We start from the raw sequence: 27,386 nt of genomic DNA on the forward strand, positions 1-27,386 counted from the left end.
CCACCCCCTACATGCCCCCCCCCAACAAAGCAGATACCCCAATTCGCTGCTGCTTCAAGAAGCACTTCATAGACTCTACTACTTACAGGCTCTTTCAAAGGGAAGTTCATGGAGACTAATATTGAATGAACATTTTAACCACACAGCGAAGACAGGAAAAACAATACAAAGCATTCTGTAAACGGTGCCAAACACAGAACATGTCAGTTTTGGTTTGCAGACAACCCCTGAGATAAAAATCAAAGTATTACGACACCAAATAAGTCAGAGGTAAATTACTGAAAATAAACAACATTCATAATTGGTGTCACAACACTTTCTGTATAGAAGCACTTTTTTAACCATACAGAAAACATAACTGCTTTAGCCCATCCAAGAAAAACATCAAGGGTAGACAACACAGCAGTTAGGGTTGCTTTGTTTTTTCACTGAACCTTGGTGCCATGATAAGATCTTTCTGGTTTAATGCAGCAACAGCAGTTTATGAGATTCACCACCTAGTTACAATAACTATTTCTATTAAACCACAAATGGGGACAGGTTGATAACCACTTAAAACTTCATGGAACCAGCTACTAATGTTAAACCTTTTAAAATCAAAATTCTTTTAAGTCTAACGCTATTGGCCGTTTCACTTTCAAGATATTTACAACAGACCCAGAGATGACAAGTTCAGTACCTGACACCACAAAATGAAGCAGGTATCTGTGCTAACAACCAGCTCACTGTTTACGACCCCAGACCATGTAAGTGAAGCAAAAGCAAGCACATCAGACATGAACTTAGACAACGACAGAATGCACCTATCCCCTAGTAACAAACATGCTGGACACAAACTTGTAGTTAAAGCTTACAATGGTCCAAGTTTGGCACATCAACAGAACTAAAGCACCTGTTTTAATTGCTCATTGAGGAATTTTTTCAGAAGACAATAAAAAAGTAGTAGAACAAAGACTAGGTTATACAATGCTCAGTTGAGTAAAAAAGGCAACTATGTTTGAACTCTGCCTCTAACAGTCTAGGTCACTGTACCAGTTTTTGATGAGAAAAATAACTTAACTGCTTGAGCAGACCAAGGAAGGGCTTCACACATTCAGCATTAACTGCACAACTAAGAGTACATTACATCCCTAATATGACCCTTTCCTTAGTGCCACAACTTGATATACTCTAGTAACTGCACAGGAAGCTAGTTTTTGGACTGCATCAAGGGTTGATGCTCACACACATTAACGAACTATGCTTAGAATTACAGTAGAAATGGAAGTCACCTTTAGAAGCAGTCACTTCTGAACAAATGAATCCACAGAGGTTACTCAAAACTCATGCATTCAGCTTCCACAAGCCACTTAAGTGGTAGTGATGAGGCTAATTAGTGATGATGATTTCAGCTCCAGAGTGCACTTCCTCATCAGAAATAAGAAAGGTGCAGATGGTTTGAGCTAACAAAGGGAAGTTAAGTGAGGAAAGACACTGTGTTTATTCAAATAACTGAAAGGTGCATCTGTGAATCAGTGACTGGCAATTCAGAACACAACTTTGCTAAGTCTGGTAAAGAAAGAAAAGCAACATACTACATTCAGAATAGAATGTCATCGCTTCTGCATGAACAGATTTGTGCATCTAAGACAAAATGCATACAAATTGTTAAATGCCAATTGTTCTGGTAATTCTCATTACTAGAGTGTTGACATCCATACTGCAGTCATGGCCACAAGTATACAGCATAGGAAATAATGGAAGTGAGATAATTTTACCCCTAGCTCTTCTGCTTGAAAATAAATTTGTTTAAAAAGAGAAAAACCTGCACAAATCTGTTAAGAATCTTGTATGTCAAACTGTGCAAATACAAATGTAAGATTGTGCTGTAACAGGCAGTAAGAGGCCAATATGGATGTGCAAAGTTAAAAGAAACATAGCAGCTTTTGCAACAGGCAATAAAACAGAAAGTAAAAGAGAAAACAGGTTAACTCTTGCATTTGTGTCTCCACTTCATAGCTTCCATATCTGAGAAAGAAGAGCCTGACAGGTCAATAGGCTTAGTGAGCAAAATCCACTCGATATTTTGTGTATCGCAGTCTACGTTCAATGGAGCTCTCAGCAGCAGCTTGGTGGTATTATTTCTGAGGCTTTGTGACCCTGTGCTTTCAAAGAAGCAGAAAAGGTTCTAAGTGTGCTGCAGTCTATCATTAGAAGTTCATCAAAGTAGCGTGCATCGAAAGAAGCTGCTCTTCTTAGATCGATTTTCTGTTATTTTTACTGGCCCACCTGCCCCTGATGAACTGTTGTCATTCTGAAAGACACAAGAGCATCAACATCAGGATATGCAGAAAAAAGTAAGTCTGGCTTTCCTAGTCTCCCTCCCCCCTTTCTCTGCTTTCAAAGCAACAACCAAAACAGAGGCTTGTTGCAACCCATGCTCCTCAATTATCCACTGTTAATCACTCAGTAAAGCTGCCTCCTTTAAAAAGAAACATTTAACAATCCAGATCTCAAGGATTAGCTGAAGGAGTAACATGATTTGATGTTTAATAAAGCAAGGATCACATTGGTAACATTTTAAAAGAACACATCAGTTCCAGGCTGCCCAATGTTAATGTCAGTGCACAATAAAGAAGTTACACACTGATGTGCAACAAAGTGTGGTAAAGCACTGCTTGCTCAATTTCGATCTATTGTCCCCACTGTAATCCCCAGGAGTATCTTGGTAGGGCTACTATTCAGCCAATTATTATAGCAGTCATTGCAACCTAACTAGTTTGCATGGCAATTTGAAATACAAACCATTTTTCTGTTGAGCTTTGTCATAATGTCCCGTGCAAGTGTGAAAAATGCCTGGTGAGGAGCAGAAATGAAAAACAAAATTAAAATAGAGTTAATCACGGGCCATGAAAGACAAGATAGATCTGAAGTAGCCAGACACAATAACAATACAGTATACTGTAGGCCACTGGTAGCACTCTGAGTTGCAAGGCTTTGTGTACTAACAGGTGTTTACTTAAATCGCAGTCAGCATGCTTTAGAAGGAAAACCTGTTTCTTTTTAGTCACCATTCCTCAAATCTTTGCAGCAGGTGAACAGACTTGCCCATTGCATATCTCTAGGGCAATGAAAAAACACGATGTGCTGAAGACAAGGCTACATACACTATGTGCATATAAAGTTAGTTACACTTCCAATACCCATATTAGAACAAACCAAAACAACCAAACCCTCACAAACAAAAAATAAGACCACACTCTGGCAAAACTCAGCATCTCAGACCTCAATGTACAAAGGAACAAAGAAACTTCTGTAGCAGAAAAATTCTGCCATTCTCCAGTTCTGCAGAAGCAACCTAAAATCTTGATTTTCCCTATCTGGAGTTACCAACAATCCAAGGATAGTTCCAGAACGTAAAAAACTAAGTATTTCCCCCTTCACTGTGTTCAGAATATATCCAAGGACAGAGACTGATTTAATGCAAATAAATCACAACAAATAATACAAATTAATTCCCTTCTGAACACATGATTATCACAGTTGTGTCATTTCCCACAAGTATTTAGTAGAATGAAGACTAAATTGTTACTTGCTCAATGCCTGTATCAGCCCCATTTTTTAATGCTTTCTTCACTATTCATGTGACAAATATTCAGATAGCCGTGTTGTTCGGAGTAAGCACAAAGTAATGCTTTATTTAGTGACCTACAGGAGTTAAAATGAAATTAAAAGGCGTGTCATGAAAAAGCAAGTCAATCATCTGAAGGAACTAATGAAGATGACTGATAGGTACTTTTTATTAGGAGACTACTGCTATGCACAGTGGTATTAGCTGTTAAGTTCACACTTCCATTGTCTGTTGTAAGAATCACAATGACACTGTGAAAATCAGGTCAAGCACTTTTCCAGATGCAACACAATGAAAATAGGTTAAAACTAAATATACTGTGTAACAATCATCCTGCAATTACAAAAAAATGTTTGAGTGGCATTGTAACAGTCATGTTATTTTGAAGTAACAATCTCTTTCGTTTCCAGTTGATTTGTTAGCTGCATGATCTGCACTAAGTACATGTTTGGAGGACATCTAAAAGGAATCCAATCAGTACACAAAGGAAAGCTTTCAGACTGTTAGGTATAGGGACAACATCTAAGAATCAGTCTATACCTTATCTGAAGGAATGAATCTTGATATAGCTGCTTTTTTGATATCACGTTATTTTCTTGTTCACGCTTTTCATGGAATCAAGATCCTCCCCCCACCCGCCCTGACATGACAAGAGTGATTCATGGTAAGACAGATTGGAGCTGAGCCACTCTTCTGTCCAATTTATTTCCTTATGTGCTCATAAATAGGGGTCTTAGGCTTTTAGAATAAAATTCACTTGCAGGGAAACAAGCTGCAAGTCTAGAGACTTCCTCTTCTAACATCAGCTTATGACAGTCTGTGCTGGTATTCCAGGTTAACTTCAGTCTCATCTGCACAGCACCTATCTGGTAGCAACCTGAAGGCTCCTTGACACAATGGCATGTTATTCTCAAAGTAAATCTGGAATCCGACTTCCTGCACAAAGCATTGTTCTAAAATTACACCCGCCTGTCCAAAAGCACTTGAAATTTAGCAGCAAGGCACAGAAGTCTAAAGCAACTGTTTCCTACAATGATAATAAACCACTGTTAACACCCACTTAACAACAAATTTCAGACATTACCAGAAAACAAGAAATGCTGGATTTTACAGCAACTCTCTAAATATAACAAGATTGCTGACCCTGGAGAACAGCAGGAGCTTTAGGTCCCAGATCAGGTCAGAAAGCCCAATAGATCATGAAACATGTCTCCATAGCAATAGTTCAACAAGCACACCCAAGTGTAACACCCATCTCTTACCTCTTCCACGTTTATGCTGGATTTTGCACTTGTCTCCAAAAATTTGATTCCATAATCAATCGCTAACTGGAAGAGAGGTTAAAATTTTCCACTGTTATTGAAGTTCCTTTGTAAAACTAGTGTTTCATATGGGTTTGTAATACAATAGATGCTGTATACAGCAGCAAGCTTGAAAACTGAAACCAAACAAGCTTCATTTCTGCTCTTCTCTTGCAAAACCGTAACAGTTACTAGACAATTAGAGAAAAATATTAGAACAGACCATACCCTCATGTAAATTCAAAACAACGAGATTAATTGCACACAAAAAGACCTATTTAGCGCCTAAAAAACCATCAAGATAAAATCTTCATTGATATGGATTTACGGACCAGATAAGTACATACAGTCATCCCATAAGCAGTATTACTAGTGACTACACTGCTTTAGTTTTATGTGTAGATAATAGATTATATAGTATTCTTAATTGTTCATTTGTTCTGAAGAACCGCTGATTATGTAAGTTTTAATAGCAGAAGTAAGTAATTACCATGATGAATTGATTAGACCATATACAAAGATTCAGACTGAGATTTAGAATAATTCATGCTATAGCAAAGGTCAACATTCTTCACAGGATCCTCCTCTCAATACACCAGTATCGTTAAGTTTATTCAGACTTTAAGACTGTCAAGTGCTATTTAAAAACAATCCCCCCCAAACCTGGTATCCCATAATATATAGAAGTTTCTGGAACAAGAGGTTTGAGGCCCATTATCTCTCATATGCCTAAAACATCCCAAAATATCCAGCAGCCAATGTCCCAAGAAAAGGAGGCTGCTAAATCAGGTATGTCAGTCACCAAAAGCTCACCTTCTCCCCTTTTTCCTTGGACACTTGTCTTTTTTCATTCATATCACATTTGTTACCCAGGATCATTCTTTCCACATCTGAGGAGGCATGCTGAAAGAAGAAACCGTAACCTCTCAGAAACAAAGTACATCACTGCTTAAAAGAAACCAACGTGTCATGCTCATCCACCAGTGAACTTCTTTTCCAGAAATTATCTAATGTGAAGGCATTGCTGAGGAAGAGACTGACTTCTAAACCAGCCAAATTAACACCTACATGGTAAAACTGGTTGGAATAAATCCTCCTAGATTAAATTTGCCTGAGCATTAAACTAGACCAAATATAATGCTATGAGCTCTGTACCAGGCTGCACACATGCACAGGCATTTGGCTATTCTGGAAATGTAACAGTACTCACTTCAAAGCGGTTGGCAGACATCTGAGCTATTCGGTTGCAGTACAATTATGCAATACAATTGCACTTTTAAAACAGATTGTTAATAAAATACTTTAATAATCACTTCAGCAAAAGAACTTTTCCAGCCCAATCAGTATAGTACCAAACTATAATTTGATATACAGGAATCTGGCTTAGGAACCAAGTATCAATACTAAAGAAAAGCCCATGGGTTTTATGTTTAAGGAAAAAAAAAACTCAAACCAGCAAGATTATGTTACCTAACTATAGCTTCACTAAAATTAAGGTTTCTCCTCCACTTCATAATGACCTCTTCCTACTTGACAGTATGTCCCACTAAATGATTTATAGTAAGTTAGTAGAAAGGAAGTTTAACCAAGACCAAATGAAAAGGTCAAAATCTCTAATCAAACGAACACACCATAGTAACAACCAAAATTAGACATATCTGTCATCACCTCAGCAAAAGGCAGACACCCTAAGATCTTCCTTCTTCCCATTCCTCAGACACACCCATAAGTAGAAAAGAACAATGAGAGTCCCGTAGTAAAAGCAGCTTTGAAACACTTCATGCTTACTTTTTAAACCTTCTACTTTTTCTACCTTCTATCCCTACCTGAATAAAAAAATCTTCTCCGCGTTAATAACCACTGCTGCATTCACTGTACAATCTAACTTGACCATATATTTTGGCTACTATAACAAGAGTGAATAATTACTTGGTTATTATTGGTCCCAGGAAAATCCTAAGATAAATGTGTTAAGAAAGATTTCCCAAAGCACCTACCTCCTCTATGTTTCTTATCCAGTTTTTTATGTTGTCAAAAGACTTTTCGTTTGTGATGTCATACACCAGCATAATTCCCTAAACAAAGTTAAGAAAATCAGTTAGATGAGCTAGCACTATTGGGTGGCTTTTGATGTATGCTGTTGGTTCGATTACACTTGCAAGAAGGTCAACAGAACTTACAGACCTACAATCTTTTCTCAAAACATATGGTACTGCTGAGAATTTACCCAAAATACTACCATTTATCATCTTTTCCCCCTGTCAGAGGTAAAACACACCACCTATGTGAAGTTTTAAATTATTAGCCTAGAGTCAGAAAAAGTGTAGAAATTCTACCACAGTAGCAACGACTCTATTATTAGTCAAGTTTAGAAGCAGCAGCTTTAAGCACTCGAAGATGGCAAACCTGTGTGATCCAGTTTGCTGGGGCCAGTAGATCCTTACAGCAAAGCTGACACTAGGCACTGTCCCAAAAGATTTAGCCCTTTCAGACAGTTACATACATATACTAGAGTGGGCTCTCAACAATTAGCAAAGCATGGGGAAACACACAACAGTTGCATTAAGGTCGGATTGCCAGGTTCACTTCCATTCCTTATTGTCTTTCCAACCAATCCTCATAGGACAAAGAAAAGTCCTTGAATGGATGGGGAGGTGGGGAGAAGACCATGTCACTGCCATAACCTTTTTAAGTACTAGAAAGCTTTAACATAGAGCAACAACCATTACTGTTTCTCCCCATCTGTATTCCCTAACAGTGGCATTACTTGGACCCACAGCCAGCCCACTAATGGAATGGATCCCTTCATACAAAGTGATAAAAATATGTAATAGCAGTACAGCTAGTAATCAGCAAGTTGAGATTAACAGTGTTCCAATACAAAGTACCTCAAATCTTAGCATTAATTAAAAGAACTATTACAAGCAGTTGCAGCACAAAGACTGCAGGCTCCAACTCAGTTATTTGACCTCAAGTCATTCTCAATGGCGGACAAAATAACAGTAGCTTTTGTAGGTGATTACATTTCTAGCCCAGATTTTGCCTTCTCTACTGGTTGAAGGGAATCAATTCAGTGAAATGTACTTTGAATATTAAAATCAGCCATTAGCTATTTTTCAAATGTTTCAAATGTTGGAAGGGGTTGACTGCAGTAAAAAAGCCATGTCCCATTAGAGCTTGGGAACTTCACCTTTTATTATAATCTGCAGAAGTTTTAATTATGTTTCAAGAGACAATAGGGCTTCAAGTTTCATCACGAGAACAGGACTAGACAAAGTACCAACAGGTTTAAAAAATTAAAACCAAAAAGAAGCACAACACAAAAAACTTCAACCAAACCACAAACTTAATTCCTTGCATCTCAAGCCACAATTATCCTATACTTCAGTTGAAGACTTACATGATAAAACCTTCAGAACAGCAAACCAGTTACACTAGTTGTGCCTAATTATTCTGAATTGAAAAGACTCACCATGGCTCCTCTGTAATAAGCTGTTGTGATTGTGCGGAACCTCTCCTGGCCTGCTGTATCCCTAAAATGCAGTGAAAACAAGCATTTGTTTGAGATCTTTATACTCTTCTGTACTTAAGTGATCTTTTTAAATACAGTAACAATATAAGATACTCACTGAGAAAAAATACCATTAAGAAGCTGTTTGCACAAGTTTTTTCAGCCTTCAACATCCCCCTCATTCCCAAGCTATCCTACTTACATGGGTGGTTATAGCAGCACCATAAATATGGCACAAAAGCAGTTAAATGTGCATGCATGCATCAGAACTCAGCACTACACAGCCTCCCCTAGAATAATTCAAAAAGGCAGCTCTGATGCACCCGAGTCCTGCATTAAACAAAAATGAAAACATGCAGCAGTACAATACTTTAGTGCATTTTCACATACAGTTAGCTACGAAAATCAGCCACTATACCTCAGTGTGCTGACATTTTATCCTAGATGACTTCAAAGCAGTGTCTGTGAGTGAACAAGAGGACCAGAGTGTTTGGCTACTAGTCACACCTAGGGGGAGCTGAACCCCAAAGGCCTGACAGAAAACAGCTTTTTGACTTGTATTACAGACAACTTGTACCAACCACTTCTGGCACTTCACTTTCTTAGTCACAAGAATTCTAGCTTGCATGCAAATCTTACATCTTTGTTAGAACTTGAGAAATCAGGAGAACCCTACGTTCAGCAGTAGCATTTTAAAGAGCTTGGCACATGTAATAATGCTACTCCAGAAATACTCCTCTGCTGCTGTCAGGAGGCTCAATGTCGACTAACCCATCATGCAAGGAATGAGAGCATTATAACTATTCTGTGCCTCTAAGTACAATTAGCTATGAAAGTAGCACAGGAGATTACATTTTGTTAGGTTGTGTGTTTTAGTTTACACATACGGAGTTAATGCTTCTCTTCCACAGGGAATAGCTAAGACCACATTTAAGAGGCCAGCTTTCAATAAAACAGGCTATTTCCTGTGCTACTGAAGCACAACCACTCCAAGATCAAGCCAGAAGAAAGCATAAACCTCATGGACAGTCAGTGAATAAAAGGTATAAAACTCCTAGTGCAGCAGGCTCAAAAGCTATGAAGTATTTGTTCCTGCTCAAGATTAACTCAGTGCTCACCAAAATCTTAAATTACTTGGCAATACTTACCATATCTGTAGCTTGATTTTCTTTCCATCTAATTCTATTGTTCTGATCTTAAAGTCGATTCCTGCCAGAGAAAGCAATAGTCTGAGTTTTGCAATAAATTAAAAGGAAGTGTTCAGTTTTGTTTTGACAATTTGGTATGAGCAAACTTGGGCAAAAGAATTATTCTGAAGTTGCCATTTCTTCCAAACACAGGGAAGTGCTGAGGATGCACAAAGATTTGCAGCTGCACCCAAAGTGTCAAGGATAAATTAATCTGCACAATGAAACAGACAAAACTCAAACTCACTATTAGAGTTAGTCAAGATTACAAAAGGAAGATTTAACCTCAGAATTCTTCCATTTTACATCAAATAAGGTCATGAGCTTGAATGTATATTTTCTCCACTTTTGACAAGTCTCTGCAGGTTTTCAATTCCCTCAGCTGGCTCCGAGTTAAAAACACATACTATGTATGACCCCTTAGTTCCTTTTCAAAGCTGTCATCTACTTTTGAAAACTTGTGTTTCATGCAGTCTAATCAGGCACCACAGTAAATGGTAAAGCATCAGGAGATAAAAGCTACACACAGAGCTGCTGAAGCACACCACACATGGGACTTTTTCAAGAACACCAGTCTAGGATTAACTTTCCTAGTTTGCTCCAAAAGGTACCAATGAAACACCTTTCTCCTTCCTTCCCACCCCCTTACACTTCCACAAGGCACCCAGCAGTTCTGAGACTGGTTTTGAAGGCAGATTTCAAGCCATAGGTGGAGAAAAATAATAATTCAGAAGGGCTTAATATCTGTTAAGGTTTAGAGGGACCAAACGACTCCATGAACCGAAGCCAAGATTTCCAAACAAACCAGCCTTTACCCTGGACTGTTTTAACTTCAGCGTCTCTAAACCTACACTATAACATAATGACCAACATATAGTGACATATAACCTACACTGTAACAAGTTGAGACTGCTCAAGTCCCATGATGTGACTGCCGGATTTGTGCGTCCCAGGACAGCCAGCCCTATGTACCCTCCAATTAATCTGTCTTAAATCTAAGGGCCCATTTTTTTTCTTCACTGAATCTTAAATAGTTACTTGATATTTAGTCACAGTTTGCAAGAGATTTGGATGGGTGGGGTAGGGGTTGGGGGATTTTATTTCTTCATATGTAATTTAAGTGACAATTATCAAAAGTATCTCAATTGGGAAAATGCCATTTCTAGCTTTGAGAATTCATTTATCACTTAAACAGGAAGCTATGGGACTTAAATAATATACTACAGTAACATCTGAATATGAAATATGGACATTCACTAACTATTAGGCTTCCATTCTCACATGTGATATTAACATTTTAAAACACTGAAAATACCAAGTTTCGGCAACTTCATCTTGATGCATTAGGGATGCATCATTCAGCCCATTAGTTAGAATACAAATTACACACAGAAATATCACCTCAGCACTTTTAAGAGCATACAAAATTAATTGCATTCATTTAAACTGCTATGACTACTGCTACAATTGCAGTTTCCCAGGACTCATAAGTAGATTTACAGGCAAAAAGATCCTCTCATTAATTCATATTCTTCTAAAAATGACATAAGAATGATGTGTACTTTAAAAACAATCCCTATCATGTGTATCAGGAGTTTGGTAGCATTTCCATTTCACACTCAATAGGATTTCGCATCTCCCTCGTTGTAAAGATTTCTCTCCTAACTAGGTGCAACACTTGCTGAAATCACAAATGACCTTTGCTCTGAATAGATTTTCTTTTGGCCTCAAAGGTTATAAAGCTCAAATTAAAGGTTCTTCTGGAAAGGGTATTGCATCACAGACAACAGCAAATGATACCAGTTTTAAAAGCTCCTGTGGCTAGGCTTGGAGTCTCAGAATTAAGTCCAACAACTATTGGGAAAACTGGGTTCAGAGACTACTGTGGTTTAAAGGTAATTCTGTATGCACTGTCAGCTGCTGAAGCTAAGACACGGCAGCAGCAACAGTGAGATTCCTGTAGGAATGTTTTTCTGAGTTGCAGTCAGGTATCTGTGTGCACCAACCCATGCCTTGCACAGGCTGGTTTCTTGTGGTTAGTCATTTCCCCTGCAGCACTAAAATGATTTGTACAACGACCCCTTCGATTACTGCTAAACCTCAGGATCTGCATCAAAAGATATCTTCTTGGAACTTCATATTTCTAGTAGGAACCTCCACCAAAATTCTCAAAAAAAAATTTCAAAGCTCAAAGAAGGCTATAAAAAGAAAGGCCATAAATACCCCTGTTACAATACTAAAAAGTTTAACAAATGCAACTGCAACTTTTTAGAGGCTAAAATGAACTAGAAACGAGTGTTTCTTTTGTTCTTTCACTTCAGTAACAGGAAGTGGTGAGCTGCAAACATTCGCAGAGCAAGCCTGGTGGCATGTGCTACCACTTCCTGCCAAGTGCACTTGCATGGCTCTGTGCGAGCAATGTCCTGCTACAGTTAACTTTAATTACACCATGTAAAACACTCCCATGACTACAGCATTGCAAAAGTAATTACTGACAGTTTCTTTTATCAATGAATTCTTATTTTGCAGTCACACACTGCAAAATACAAAACTTTAAAAAGATAGCTGGATCTAATACAGAGTCATTTGTGAATCAGAAGGTTTCACTGCAAAGGATCGCAGAGCTTTCACAGTTTAAAAATGCAATGTGCAAAGTTATACTCCCCAGCAGGGAGAAATAGACCAGAAACATCTGGATGTCCATCTTAAGTTAAAATTTCAGAAGCTTTTAGAAAGCACAGACCTAGATTAATTCTCAGAATGCAAAGGCTAACAGGTAATTATTCTTAACCCCTAAAGTGGAGTTGCCACAAAAGTCTGACACACCAGCATCCACCTAGCAAGTCTGTTATGTATTAGATATGGATGTAAGAGCATCTCTTGCAATAACCACAAGCTTACAGTCTGCAAGGATGAAGTCCAAGCTGGGACCTCAGCTGTGCCTTGGTTAGGACTGTAACTGCTGGATTCGCCTTGCAGCATAGTAAATGCAGCCGAGGGATTATTCTTCAAAATCCTTTGCAGATCCTATAGGCCAGGGATGCACCCTCTCACCTGAGAGTATTTTCTGCCATAGCTTCCACAATGACAAAGAATACACTGAGCAGAGAAATCTGCAGACTAAGGAAGTCAGTCCTTAGTGCCACAAAGCCATACACAGAAAGCCATGAGTTGCATGTTGCCATATCTACCTTGCATGCTACACAAAGCTAATAAAACTTGCTAGGTAGGGTCTACCACTGCCCAGCACCACACAGCCAAATACTAGAAGCCAGGGAGACCAGCCTCATCTAGGCGTCTTTTGGTTTAAGCCAAGAAGTTATGTTCATCTCGTACAGCAAGAGCCATTCTGCTTCTACTACTTCTTCTTCCATCACTCCACTCCCAAGTTAGACATTCCTTCTTATTCCAGCCAACCTAGGAAGATTTTACCTGTAATTACTCAGTAATTTTAAAGAGACATTGGGACATGTTCCAAAGAGGTACATTGCAACACTAAATACACAGGACTGCCCAGCAGTTCATACTGAGAGGTTCCTTTTCCAGCATTAGTACTAATGGTTTTGTATTATGAACCTCCAGAAAACTACTCTGACACAATTCTCACCAGAATGCAAGGACAAACTGATCAGAGATGCTGAAACAGTTCATTTTGCTAGTTGAGTTCTTAGAACAGTAGCTTACTCTTATGGCATCACTGTTACTCTTTTGTTCTCTCCTCATCTAGGATTTTAACCCTGTAGTCATCAAAGCTAGTACCTCAAGTTTTTCAGTGCTACAGTACTGGTTTCAAATAGAGCTTCACTACAACTTTTTCCTACATAGTCCAGATCTTGTTTCTCCTTTTAAACAACATTTCTGTTGCAAAAGATGCTACAGCACAAAGAAACCAAACCAAAGTACTCTGTCTGGAACAAATCAACTGTTACAACAGTTCCAGAAAATGCTTCCTGAAGGTAAAGGTTTCTCTGGCCTTCAGTCTCCTCAGCAAAAAGGTACTACTAGAAGGGCCACATTCTTCAATAATACAAGCAGTGAAAGACAGACAGAAAAGAAATACATAAAACTAAACTAAAGAAGAAAAAAATACCTCAGTTGCCACTGGCAAATAAATACTGTAATTCTTAACATTTAGCTAAATTATACTGTTGTTAACCAGGATTTTAAGTTAATTTTTCAAGTGACTCAACATTAGCTTGCAGCAGCTGGACCTTACATGTGAGACAATCAGGTATGATCAGGTGACAACTCCTGCTGATTTTAACTCAAGGTGATTTAAGAAGTTTCCCATCACTGAGCTCATAGAATCTGTATATTAATTACATTTTTCTGGTGCAGCTGAAGCAAAAGATCAGCCAGGAAATCCACAGTTTTCAGGATGCAAATAAATGTCAACGTCTGATAGCGTACACTGGCCTCTGCATCTAACCACAGTAGATGATTTCTCCACCTCTGGCAAAGCAATACTTCATTTAAAAAAACCCAAAAAAGTAGCTATCCATGTAGTAGCATTTTAAATGGTTCAGTTGTACTTTGGTTTTAAAATATACCAGCCAATTGGATTTTAAAAAGTGATTAAACACTACAAATTGGCAAAGAAGCTGTGAAAACAAATTAATACCTGGTTTGCTTGCTAGGAAGAGTCTCATTTTAGACCCATCTATCAATGAATGTACAAGAGGCACCACAGGATCGGATCTTATTTATCAAACTAAAAACTGAGAGATCTGTTTTGCATGACCTGAAAAAAAACAACTCCTCACCCTCCCAAAGAAGTTATCCTCCTACTTATCAAACATCACCTTACTCTTTTGAAGAAGAAAAATGAATGGAAATGGTTTTTTTCCAGTGGCATTCCCTGATAAACAGAAACTTTATGGCTCTTATCACCATTGGACACAGATCACAATAAAAAGGAATTCACTACAAGATGGGGAAATGCGTCAAGGTCCAAAGTCTCATTACCCTTTTGACCAATGCAGCATCAGAACAACTGAAATTTACACATCAACTTTCAAGCTGAGCTTTCTCCAACTTCATGGCACTGATCCTTCCTATCCCACTGTGCCTTTACGTGAGGTTGTGGGGGGTTATTTAGTTTTGGTTTTTTTCAACGGGCAGAGCTGGAGAGGGAGAAAAGTTTACAACTTCTTTACTGCAAGACACAACACGTGAGAGCCTTCAAGATATACAAAAGGAGAGGAAGATATTTTCCTGCAGTCACTCAGAGTTAAGGCTGAATTAAAAGCAAGTTAGAAATGACAAGCAGATTTGTAACCTACCTTCAAAAAAAAGGAAGTGAGTAGAGGCACATGACTGAAAATCAGCACGCTTCACCTTCAGTTGGTTGAAGTCTGGGAGAGAATTACTTGGAAAATGCTCTCCCCATAGGCTTTGCATCTTGTGAACAGCAAGCAACTGAGTTGCATAGGTGAACATCAGACCTAGTGAGCAGTAGTAATTCTGTAGTACAGCTGTAACAGCTGGTATTGTTCTGCTGGCTCTCCAAAGGCTGGGTTTGAATTTGAAAGGGCTGTCACAAGCCTGTCTGCCCCACACACTGCAGCAAGACATGCTTTGGAATCAGCTGCTGCCACCGCATTTGCTTTTCATTATACTTTCAAGGAGTTGTAAGCAACTGGTACTGAGGGACACTGAAGCCCTCATTCACACACCTTGCTCACCACAAGGTGACAAGCATGCAGATACCAGCACTGATCACACATTTGAGCTTCATGTGGACACATGAACAGAACTGAAGAGTTTTCAAGGGAATATTTTCTTGTGCTACATCAGTTATTGCCTCATCTGTAAAAGCAGATAAATAAACCCTCAGAAACCTGCCTTTATATTAGATCTTTCTTGAAGGATTTCAGTAAACATAAGAAATGACCAAGTAGGGAACATGATCAATGTAAAAGGCAGGGTGGGGAACACTTGCAACACACCAGTGTGTCATACAGCCTCATGCAAAAGAACAAAGTCTAATCATTTTGAACTTGAACATTTGGCTTTAGTCCCTAGTAACATCTGCAGTGCATTTTCAGATGATCTCAGCAATGTCTTGTATCACTATGTAAATTAAAGACATAGCAGTCTTTTATTGGGACCATTCAAAAATGCAGCAGATTAACACAAAGCAATGCATTAAGGTGAAGGTCTATGGTGTTTGAAAGTTGAAAGATAAATTTATTTTAGAATCCACACAAGTGCAACCAGTTTTATTCATCCTTTCACAACTTGGAGGTACAAAGCCCTATTCTATTCCTTCAGGACAGCCCATAAGAATCCACAAAACACTTCTAAATTCAGAGTGGACTGAATAGGCTTCTTCAGGTTAACTAGCCTTTCTTTCTTCATCCTACTATTCACCTGTACAAAGAATCTAATACCCGTGTCCTACACAACTGTTCCCAGAGGAGTGTCCTGCACCTTGAAAGATAGTAATAAAGTTCTTAAAGTTTAAATATACTACACTGGCAAACTAAATACACCCAAATAGGTCAAATATGTAAGGCAATAAATATATATGTTACATAAGGTGGTTTCCTGCTTGTAAGACCTTGAAACTTACTACCAAGATCAGCTCAATGCTTATGATCCTAAGCAAACTGCCACTTCCTTCAGCATGTGTCTCCTCACCCACAGTACAGCTACCACTTTAAGCTTCCTTTCTTAAGATAAGCTACTTTTTATCTACAAGAGAATGAGGGATTCAGAATACAACTTAACATAATCAGAATTAGACCACCCTACACATTGAAACATGCAGGTTTCTGGCAGCTCAATAACTTATTGGGTAATCTGGTTATCATACTTAGATTTGAATCCAGTGCTCTTCAGCCACTTGCTCCTAACAGCGTCCCTATGAGCTCTGCCACCCCAAATGTGCATTGCAGTGCTTCAGTGGGAACACTAGAACATCCTGCAAAATTAAATTATCCTTCCACATCTTAAATTCAGAATTTACAGACTGATTTGAGCAGCCTCTGAATTGCATGACTTTAAATACCAAAAATACTCAACCCAAATCTTAAGACTATAAAACAACACAGGAATAGAAACTTACAACTGTTTGACATGAGTAAAATTATCAACTGTCACAATAGACCAACTTTAAAAAGAGCTGGGTTCCTGCAGAACGTCTTGCAGGGTTTACAACATGAGTACTATAGCTCTTTGAAAGTGCACAGAAATAAACCTATGTTTACCTCTTGTTCTATTTGAATTTGAAATATGCTACACTTGGTGGTAACTCAGTTTCCCCTAAAATAATTTTGGAATAGATTAAAACTGCACTACTGATACAGACAGCAAAGTTTGTTTATTGTAAGGACTATTTATAGACCAAGTGTCTCCAAGAGGAATGCACCAACTTAGCTGCTTTGAGAACATATTCCTTGCAAGCCAATGCGCAAATGGAGAGCAGCAAATGTTAAAATTGGCCACAGACTTGAGCTGAGGCTACAGTTCCACAGCTAACTGAAACTAGGGTAGATGCTGCCGCTGAAGAGTCATGATCAAATCCTTTTTCTCTTTTGATCAGGTTAGGTTTCCTCTGGGCGAGTTCCATGCTTCAGCTTATCATCATCTGTGATGGCGCAACTTAAGAGGACAGGTACACACAGTCACAGGTCTCCTCTGAGTAAAGACCACAAACTCCATTAAACCGATCATTAAACTGAAGCCCTGGTTAATACAGACCAAAAGGTGGCCCGTGAGTAACCTGCAAGCAGCTCCACTGTGGATCTTACACCAGGATATCACCTGACTAGCTGCAAGTCCATGCTAGTACAAGAATTGCTCTGTATTTCACCCTCCAACTACAGCTAGATATGGAACAGAAATGGCTGCAGCCATCTCCCAAGGACCTGGCCCACACTCACTGAACCTGTAATTCCGCAATGTGAGATCAGAGGATCTGTTATCTACTTTGAAGTTCTTTTGCTCAGGTCTCTGGGATGTGCAGCACATGGCTTTCTACTGCACAAGAAAAAACAAGTTTGCCACATTTATAATGGGTAAGAACACCAGATTTTTACATTTAGGAGGTGCCTTAGGAATACAAACTTTAGATTATTCTTTCAGGAGAGAGGACACGGGATGAGTCTTTACCAAAATCATCATTTAAAAGGAATGAGGGAAAAAAAAAAAGTGGAGCCTGCAATTCAGATATGCTTGTAAATGTAGAAAGCACAGAAAATGAGATCTTTAACCAAGGTTCTGCTAACGGAATATTGCTGTCAGGGAAAGAAGAAAAAAAAAACCCAAAAAACCCAAATGCCCACTTCATCCAAAATCTAGCATCTTAAGCACTCAAAATGTCAAGGAAATGCCATTTTTAAAAAAATCTTATATAACCAAGATTAACTTGACACCATGGTTTAAAGTTCATTGTTCACTATTACAGAATTATGGAATAGTTAGTGTTGGAAAGGACCTTAGGATCATCAAGCTCCAACCTCCCTGCCATGGGCAGGGACACCTCACACTAAACCATGTCACCCAAGGCTCTGTCCAGCCTGGCCTTGAACACTGCCAGGTACTGAGCATTCACAACCTCCCTGGGCAACCCATTCTAGTAAATATTCTATTCATATATTGTCCTATCCTATTAATATACTACACTTCAGTTGAGACGATGACAACAAGCCAAAAAGGTTAGGGTTATCTATACTGAACTGGTTACTCAGAGTGACTTCTGCGGGCCATACCACTCTCTGATTACAAGAGAAAAGATGCTACCTGAAAAGGAAGCATACAGTGTGTCCCAGAATTCATAAAGGAAAGGAAGATTTGGTAAGTCATTGACCACTTGGAGATAAAACACCCTTGCATGGTACAACCAATGCACTTTGCATCTTCTATTCCAATAGTACCCATGACAGGTACTGCACACATACCTTGTCAACTACAGATTTAAGACAGATAAGAAAGACTACATACAGTTAGTATGTACAGTTAAACACTGCTATAGCCCAACAACTTGGACTGCCAAGCACCTCCTTGAGAGATTCAGGGATATCACGACAGGATCAGAAGCAGAAGAGAAAAAAAAAATTAAAAACAATGGAAAACGCTAAAAGGCCAAAAATCAAAGCTGAAAGTCTGGAGTCACTGGAGTTATTTTTAAAGATGGCACTCTCAACAGCCCTTGGAAATATCATTTTATCAGAGTTTTTTTAAACCCATGTTCTTACATGGGGGTAAGGGGAAGGGGGGCCTGAGAAGCAAAGGACACGAGGGAAGAAGGGCTGCTTTATTTAACTTATATAAATGACAAATAAGGCATTTTTTTAAAAGGTTTTACCACTTTATTTAACAGGCAAACCCACATAACTTATTAACAAGGGCCACACTTGTCTTTCTAGCACATAACAGTTTTCCTACATTATGCAAGGTTCTTTTAATGGCCATTTCATCTCCTTTTCCTGCATTGCATATTCAAAGTACTCTTCCCTCATCACTTCTGCTAAGCCACAAGTTCTTCCAGTCAGCAGTTCCTCTGACTTACTGTATCTTCCTCCTTCCTTCCACGCTTGGGTTGACACAGATACCTTACTTCATCTTTAATCCCATCAGAAGTCACACCATACAGACAAGACATTTTGCTTCAGTAAAGGGAAGCTCTTTCTCTCTAGTAGATAAGGAAAGGAGGATCTTACTGGGGGTGGGGAAGCAGTGTATGTGTTCCCTGGCTGGAAGCCACGTTAGCTTTGTCCAATTTCTGATACTCAACCTGTTCTTCCCGAGTTCCGGATTTGCTGCCAGAGTCCTGTTAACGAACAGTCTGCTTTACGTGTTCTTAGATGCTGTCATACATATAAGAGAATGCCACTGACATTCAGCACCAGGCTTTTTTTCTCTGATACCCAAAGCAGTAGAGTCTGCACAGCAGCAGCAAAGCTAATACAGGTCATCTTAAACTTGGTCCTCCCTATCAGAAGAGAAGTCTTCTGAAACATGCAGTACTTCAGTTGCCTTTAAAACTTTGAACAGTTTAATCAGAAGTGTTATAGTTTACATTTAAGATGAAAGTTTATAGTAAACCCACAAGATTAAACTGAAACTACATGCAATTTCTGGTCAAAAACCCTTCAAGAGGCACTAAATTACATCCCACTGCAACCCCTTTTGCTGACTTAAGTTTTGAGTTGCAAGTCCAGCAACTAAAAGCTTCTTGCTCAATTCTGCTTGTATATGAGTCTTACACTGTGAAACTGTTGAAGTTACTATTATCCATTGCTTATTCACATTAGAAAAGGATCAGATCTACTTTATGTATCTACAGTCAGCTTGATGGACTGGGCATGACATCCAATTAAACAGCAGTATCATATCCCTTGCATTACAAACACCTAATTCCTATCACAAAACATGCAATAAAGCATCACTATAAATACCAAATCGATTCTTAATCACCTGTTATGAATTTCAGTTAAATTCTGAAATAAATCAGTTCAAGATGCATTTCTACTAAAAGGATATGCTATTGCAGAAGGCCTAGGAAATCCTTCCAAAAAAAGTAAATAATGAATTCCTAAAAGCCAAGTGTTCAGCATCAAAGCCTGTATCAATCAATATGTTTGTTCTTACATTCATTCAGTGTCAGTCTGCATTCTTAACTTTCCATTCAACCCAAGTCACAAAAGCAGGTCTGAGCTGCCCTCCTTTCACTCAAATAAACAGATATGACATAACCAAGATAGACCTCCATCTGTCAATTAGGAATAGGCATAGTCAGACATTTTTCATACCATTTCGGAGTAACACACAGCAACACAGCTGCAACAGCATTTTTAATAAAAACCAAACAACTTCACTTACATTGCTGGCCTGTTGCTGAATACAGGAGGGTAACACAATCTCATGGGCAGACGAAAATCAAAGTCTAAGATGTCTTTTGTTACCACCTAGGTATTAGTATCAAGTTTAAGGTAACAAGAGATACAAACTGTAATGGTTTTAAGCTATGATGTCTCCAACTAACATCACTTTCTGATCAACATCTGGTAACATCTGGATGACCACCCATCACACACCGCGACTGTGGAATCATTCTTCCACCTTCACATTTGCCTCCATAATGCTGTCTGCCCCTATTCCCATGTAAACCCTTGATGTCCTTCTCACACTGTACTGAATAAATACCCAAGTCTCAGGTCCTACAAACCTTGAACATTCACTTCCATTCTGTAGATATAAATAATGGTGCCATCTGAGACACAAACTAGCCTCAGTCACTTTATGCATGGCAGAGAATACTTACAATTCATTTATTATAATGACCATTAATAAAGACAACACCTTCCTGACTCTTTCCTCCCTTTGCTCATTTGTCATTGACGTGTGCTTTCTTCTACAGCTCCTGTCATCTGGAGAAGGCCAAAAGAAATGGACTGAAAGACAGCAGGGAATGCTGAAGCTTAATGAGAGGGTAGGAAAAAACACAACCTATCTTTTGTCTTATCTAACAAGTAACCATGTGGAAGAAGAATAGAAACATGCAGTGAGGCATAATTTAACTTGAGTACACCAAACCAATTTTCATGACATGTTATAGACATGGAAATTTCACTCCAAAATGGAAGTTGATAATTTTGCTTGTCAAGGATTTTCTTCAGTGTTCAGGGGTCAGCATCCACGTGCTTCACTGCCAGAGTCATGACCTATTTTGCAAGATGTAGGCTAAGGAAAAGTTACTTCTGTAAAATCAACAAAGTGTTTGAGCTCTGGGATCCAGGACTCTCTGGTGCAGCAGCTTCCTGCCAAATGCCGATATCATCTTGGATTAAAAAGAATAAATACAACAAATTTTATGTCACAGTCAGCAGCTGTTGTATTAGGTCAGAAATGCTGCCAGCTAGAAGATCAGAGTTTACTCTCATGGAAAGCAGTTTAAACAGAAAGTTGAAAGGAATGCAAAGAATATACCTTCTTGTTTGGAATGATAAACCCAATCCAGTTTTACCAGACAGCACTACTTGAACAGCAAGTTAAGGTACCTGGAGACTGCTAAATTAACGTTTCTTATTCTTGTACACCGCACTGAAATGACTAGCAAAATGCACATGAGATGCTATGAGATAAGTTTTGCTTTAGGAGCTGTTGAAGTGTGAAAATGAGCTGACTCAACTGCATTTTCCTTTGCATGTACAACCGTGCAAAAGCAGAAGTTTCCACTCAGGAAGCAAACTAAACAACATAACCTTACATAACACATTCCTGCTGTAAAAGTTTTATCCCACGTTAGCAGTGAAAAGCTGATCCTCACGAGGGACCACAGCAGCATCAGGACTTGGCCACCCTGTGAGAAGTTTTCCAAGCACAAATACAGAGCCCCGTGTAAAAAATTTCAAGTTGCTGAAGGCCAAGACCTGCCTTGCCTAAAGCTGATGAAAGCCCATCTGTGCTTTCACAGACTGAAAACACATCACCTTGAACAACCATGGGGATCATCCAAGAGAAAGATGGCTGGTTCACTTCTCATAACAGGTAGCAAAGTTTGCTGAAGGTATTAGTTGCACCAGGTAGTCAAGACAAAGACAGAAAGACTCTTGTACGAAGAGTCACCCGAAACAGAATTAAAAGCACTTATGAACACACATGCACTGCCCTTTCTCCTACTACTCATGCAACTCCTGCCCTCAAGACACCAGGCTGGAAGACCTTACAGTCTGCATCAGTACAACCATCATTAGAGCATGACCAAAGTCTTGAGGAGAAAAGTCAAGGGACCATTTGCAAACCTCCAAGCAATCCACAAGGATGCAGCCCTAAAGGCATGTTTTGCATGACAGCAGAGATATGCCAAGTATAACACAAGTATATCGTGCAAGATGACAAAGTAACTCCAATTAATTATTAACTCATTTCTATAATAGAGCAATGTTTCAACATCCCCCTCCTAATTTCTTTTTTTTTTTCTTTTGGGAAGTGCTTCCAATGGTCTGGTAACTGCAGTGTTGTGGTTTAGCCCCAGTTAAACTACTAAACAACAACAGGAGCAGGAAAGTACAAGACAGCTGGTGCTTAGACATGATGTGCACCCCTACATCATGGCAACAAAGTCTGCTTTAATTTCTGGATGTAGAATCAAAGGAAAAAAGTTGAAACAGAGGTTTAACCCCACGTATTTAAGAAAAAACTCTAAATGACTTCACTCACAAACTGCATTTGCATACATAAAATTAAAGAATAAAATTTTACTTTAACACATCTCAAATATATGCCTTCTCAAACATCTTGTTAGGAGACAGACCAGAGGATGAGGCTACCACTAAGGGCACACAATATCATGTGTTCTAACTAAAATCGTTGTGGATTGAACACACATTGTAACAGGAAGTACCATTATACTGTAAAATCCCCTTTTTGGAGAACATAAACACAAAACAGCCTGGCAGCTTATACTTCAGGAAGACTCGGTGCACTCCATTAGAACTGCTAACCTGGAGACACTAAAACTTCATATGGCAGGGGTGCCTGTTTGGGAAAAGCATTGCATCCCTCTGTCTCCTTCAACACCAGGGTTGGTTTTGCTTTATCAGACAAAGGAAAAAATCATAACTATTACAAGTGTCATGCCCCACTGCTCATCAGATGTGATAATACAATCGTATTAGTGACAATTCTGACTAGTACTGAGCAGCCACTATGCACTCACAGAGAGAGAACAGATTAGATCTACATGAATGACCTAAAAGTAATACAAGCAATACACAAGAGAGACTGAAATCCCCCAAGTACTTTTACTGAAGCACACATCAGCACTTTATGAACAATTTCATCATTTCCTGCACTGTCAACTTCACTGTTTGTAGGTTCTTTGCTAATAAATGAAAGGGACTGGAAGCAACAAATTATAAGAAAGAAAATTGAACTGTAAAATCACAAATACTGCCTATGGAATCAGAAATATGCCTCAGTGATTAGTAAGCTTCTTCAGGTTAAATAGCATTGAAAATACTACCCTTGTGAAAGTAAGTGTAAAGGAAGGAAATGGTAGAAAATCCTATATTTACTGAGTAAGGTAAGAAAAGAATCAGCCTCACATTCAAAATCCTCAAGACTTCAAAGTGAACCAGTGAGAACAACAAATATCAAGGGGCAATGCAGTTTAGGAAACACCAAGAAAAGGGCTGGGAGTCAGACACACCCATTTATGCCCGCTATCTCTTCAAAAGTATGAAGAGATATTTTATATTTAGCATACTACCAATGTAGGCCATTACTTTTCTTTAACTATACAGCATTTATTAATGTTTATTAAGTCTTCCATTCTACCACACATACAGCAGAATAACTTTGTAGGTGCAATGCTGCTCAGGTCTTGATTAGCCGGTGTTACTGATACAGCACTTTGAAAACGGCTGCAGAGGGAAGAGGAACATGGCATTTTAATTCTTAGGAAATATTTTGTTGCAATGCAGGAAATCTGTTCTCAAAGTGCTGGAAATGCCAGCCATACCTCATGGAGTCAACAGCATCTGCCTACATCAAAATTTGTTTCTTCACCATGCACCAAGTTCAGCATAATAAAATGTTTGAAGAGGATATGGCATTTGGGCAACATAAAACAAGTCACATGTTATTCCGACCCATCTTCAAATCAATTTCCTTCCAATGAAGAGTCTATTCAACTTTTCAGTGTTATCTTCCAAAGCCAGCATTACATATGTCTTCCTAAACACTAGCAACCTCCAATGCAGTTTACCCCTTCATCCAGAAAACAGGGAAAACAACTACAAGGGGCTAACTATAAATCTCAAGTTTTGCCAGACACAGAATCACAGACTGATTTTGGTTAGAAGGGACCTTAAAGCTCATCCAGTTCCAACCCCCTGCCACAGGCAGGAGCACGTTCCACTAGAGCAGCTTGCTCCAAGCCCCTGTGTCCAGCCTGGCTTGAACACTGCCAGGGATGGGGCAGTTTCAATTAATTGATATCTTAGTGAATGCTGTGGTCTAAGCCCAGGAAAGTGAAGAACTTGAAAATTTTGCTTGTGTTTAGTTCAGTGGAAAATAAGACTCACAGAAACACAAGCCACTGCAGTCTGTTTCAATACATAGTATCCTGCTGTTATTAACAGAAATCAGCTGTGCTTTAGAAACTCCTTTTCACCACCAAACTTGTGACCAAACTCAACTTTCATCGAGGAAGTTCCTCTATCTAGTCACTAAGGAGCTTCTAACTCCAGTTGACTCAGGAGCTTGAACAGTACTCCAGATCTCAAACGTGTACACGCATGAGTTTATAACAGTTGAGAAGAGATAGTTAAAAGACCTGCTGAGAGCCGTGTGATCCCTGTCACTGTGCAGCTAAGCACGACCCACAGTTAACACGAGCAGCCCGAGCCCCCTGCCATCTTCTGAGACTGTACATCTAGAAAGGACCCATAACGAAAGCGCAAGAAAACCGACACAACGATCACTCTGCAGCTCATCTAGCGCGTTGTTCGGGACGTAGGGCCGGGCTGGGCGCTGCTGCAGCCCCGCACACGCCATTGCTCAGGCCGCCCACGGAAACACCGGTCCCACGAACAGCACGACCAAAGGCGAGCGGTCAAGCGGCTCAGCCGCCGAGGCCGGGCCAACTGTTGCTGCCGTCGGGCAGGGCCCGTCCCGCACCCCGCGGCTCCCCGGCAGGGGCCGCGCCCCCGAGGGACAAACCCTGTCCCGCATCGGGGCCCGCTGCACGGGGTCGGCGGGAGCGGCGCTCCCGAGCACAGCCAGGCCGGGGCACGGCGGCGGCACTTCCTCCCGCACACGGCCCGCAGCTGCCACGCACAGACCGCCAAGCGCGGCCCGAGCCCCGGGCGGTGACATGGACGGCGCTTCCCGCTCCGCTCCCCATCCCACCACCCCAGCCATTCCTCTCCCGGAGAGAGGGCCCCGGCCAGGACTCCCCCTACCCCTGGGATGGTGGGGGCAGCCGTGGCGCCTCACCGATGGTGGAGATGAAGGTGGTGTTGAAGGCGTCCTCGCTGAATCGGAAGAGCAGGCAGGTCTTGCCCACGCCCGAGTCGCCGATCAGCAGCAGCTTGAACAGATAATCGTACGTCTTCGCCATCTTCCCTCAAGCTCGGCCCGCGCCGCAGCGGGAGGGGGCACCGCGGAAGGGAGGCACCGCGCCCCGCCCCGCCAGCCCAGCGCCCACTCAGCGCGGCACCGCCGCTACACGTCACGGCGCGCCGGAAATGCCCGATCCGGCCCGGAGGGACGAGCAAAGGGGCATGGCGGCCGGGGGTGGTGTTGCTTTGCTTCTTGCTTTCCTTCTTCCGTGGCTGGGTAAACTGCCCGTAGAAACGAGCTGGATTTGTAAACGGTCATAGATTTATCTGCTCAAGTGACACAGTAAATAATCACATGGTTTGTGTTTTAAGGGATCTTAAAGCTCATCCAGCTCCAACCCCTGCCATGGGCAGGGACACCTTCCACTGAGCAGCTTGCTCCAAGCCCCTGTGTCCAACCTGGCTTTGAACACTGCCAGGGATGGGGCAGCCACAGCTTCTCTGGGCACCCTGTGCCAGCGCCTCAGCACCCTCACAGGGAAGAGCTTCTGCCTAAGAGCTCATCTCAGTCTCCCCTCTGGCAGGTTAAAGCCATTCCCCTTGGCCTGTCCCTACAAGCCCTTGTCCCAAGCCCCTCTCCAGGTTTCTCATAGCCCCTTTAGGCACTGGAGCTGCTCTCAGGTCTCCCCTTAAGGAGCCTTCTCCAGGCTGCCCCAGCCCAGCTCTTTCAGCCTGGCTCCAGAGCAGAGCTGCTCCAGCCCTCAGCATCTCCATGGCCTCCCCTGGACTCACTCAGGGAGGTTCAAAGCTGTCATACATGGTTAGCCTCCACATTCCAAAGACACAAAAAAATCACTCAATGACATTAACCTACAATTTGATGGGGTGAAACAGGGCTAAACTATTCTGACGACTGGCTACAGCTGTATTTGTGCAAAGTATTTCAAGGAATCACTAAAAAGAAGTAAAATATTTTAGCCATTATAAACCTTGAAAACTCAAAAGCTATTCTGCTCCTAGTTATCAGTTATTCCAAACCTTTCTTGTTAAGGGTCTCAGTCTGGTGGTGTTCCTGGCCAATACATGTTTGTCTTAACAAACCATCAAAAATCCAGTGACGGAGCTGGTGTAAATCTCTGCAGAAGGTGAATTCAGTAAGAGCTTGTCATGAATGATAACTGAGCTTTCAGTTAATTGTATCAAGATCTAATTTTACATGACAGAGGCTGGGTTGTGATTCAAGTACAAATTTAATTGTTTGAGACCTCTGGGAGACCAGGATATCATCTGACAGAGAAGGATCAAGGCACTAAAACAAGGACAGTGGGAATTGCCTGTTCTTTTTTTACACACATGGAGACCTCTGCTGAGCTCAGGGCTTTTGAGATGTGGCTGCTTGGTTCGTTTTTGTATTGTATAATTAGCAGTGGGGCTGTTCCGATGTTAACATGGGTTGTTACGGTACTCATTACAAGACTAAATCTTACACATGATAATGGCAACCTGGCACTGTAGCAGTTAAGCCAAATTGGTTAATTCTTTCAGACTAGCATGAATCATTATAGGAAATGGCAAACAAAAAACCTAATCTCTGAAACACTTCCTTGTATCTGTATTTTCAGGGACATGAGTTGCTATGTATTGTAACACCCATACTGAAGATTACTACACAATCGTATTTCAGCATTGAAGAGAGTAATTTTGGGGTTAATATTCACTCCTGAGTTTTATGGAACAAACAGGCTTCCATATGTCTCTGGAGCA

At 40.4% G+C, this 27,386-nt stretch overlaps 1 protein-coding gene across 1 annotated transcript; it reads right to left on the minus strand.

The window, feature by feature from the left end:
- On the minus strand, positions 1 to 25,728 carry RAB8B (RAB8B, member RAS oncogene family). Its single transcript, XM_034066116.1, has 8 exons — positions 25,558 to 25,728; positions 9,571 to 9,631; positions 8,384 to 8,444; positions 6,909 to 6,986; positions 5,725 to 5,814; positions 4,873 to 4,938; positions 2,785 to 2,835; positions 1 to 2,293 (listed from the first exon to the last, which is right to left on the minus strand). Exons 1-8 carry the CDS (start codon positions 25,679 to 25,681, stop codon positions 2,201 to 2,203), a joined length of 624 nt encoding a protein of 207 aa, XP_033922007.1. The 5' UTR covers positions 25,682 to 25,728; the 3' UTR covers positions 1 to 2,200.
- Positions 25,729 to 27,386: the final 1,658 nt, after the last annotated feature.

The sequence above is a fragment of the Melopsittacus undulatus genome, chromosome 9, assembly GCF_012275295.1.
Source record: "Melopsittacus undulatus isolate bMelUnd1 chromosome 9, bMelUnd1.mat.Z, whole genome shotgun sequence".
Lineage (NCBI taxonomy): Eukaryota > Metazoa > Chordata > Aves > Psittaciformes > Psittaculidae > Melopsittacus > Melopsittacus undulatus.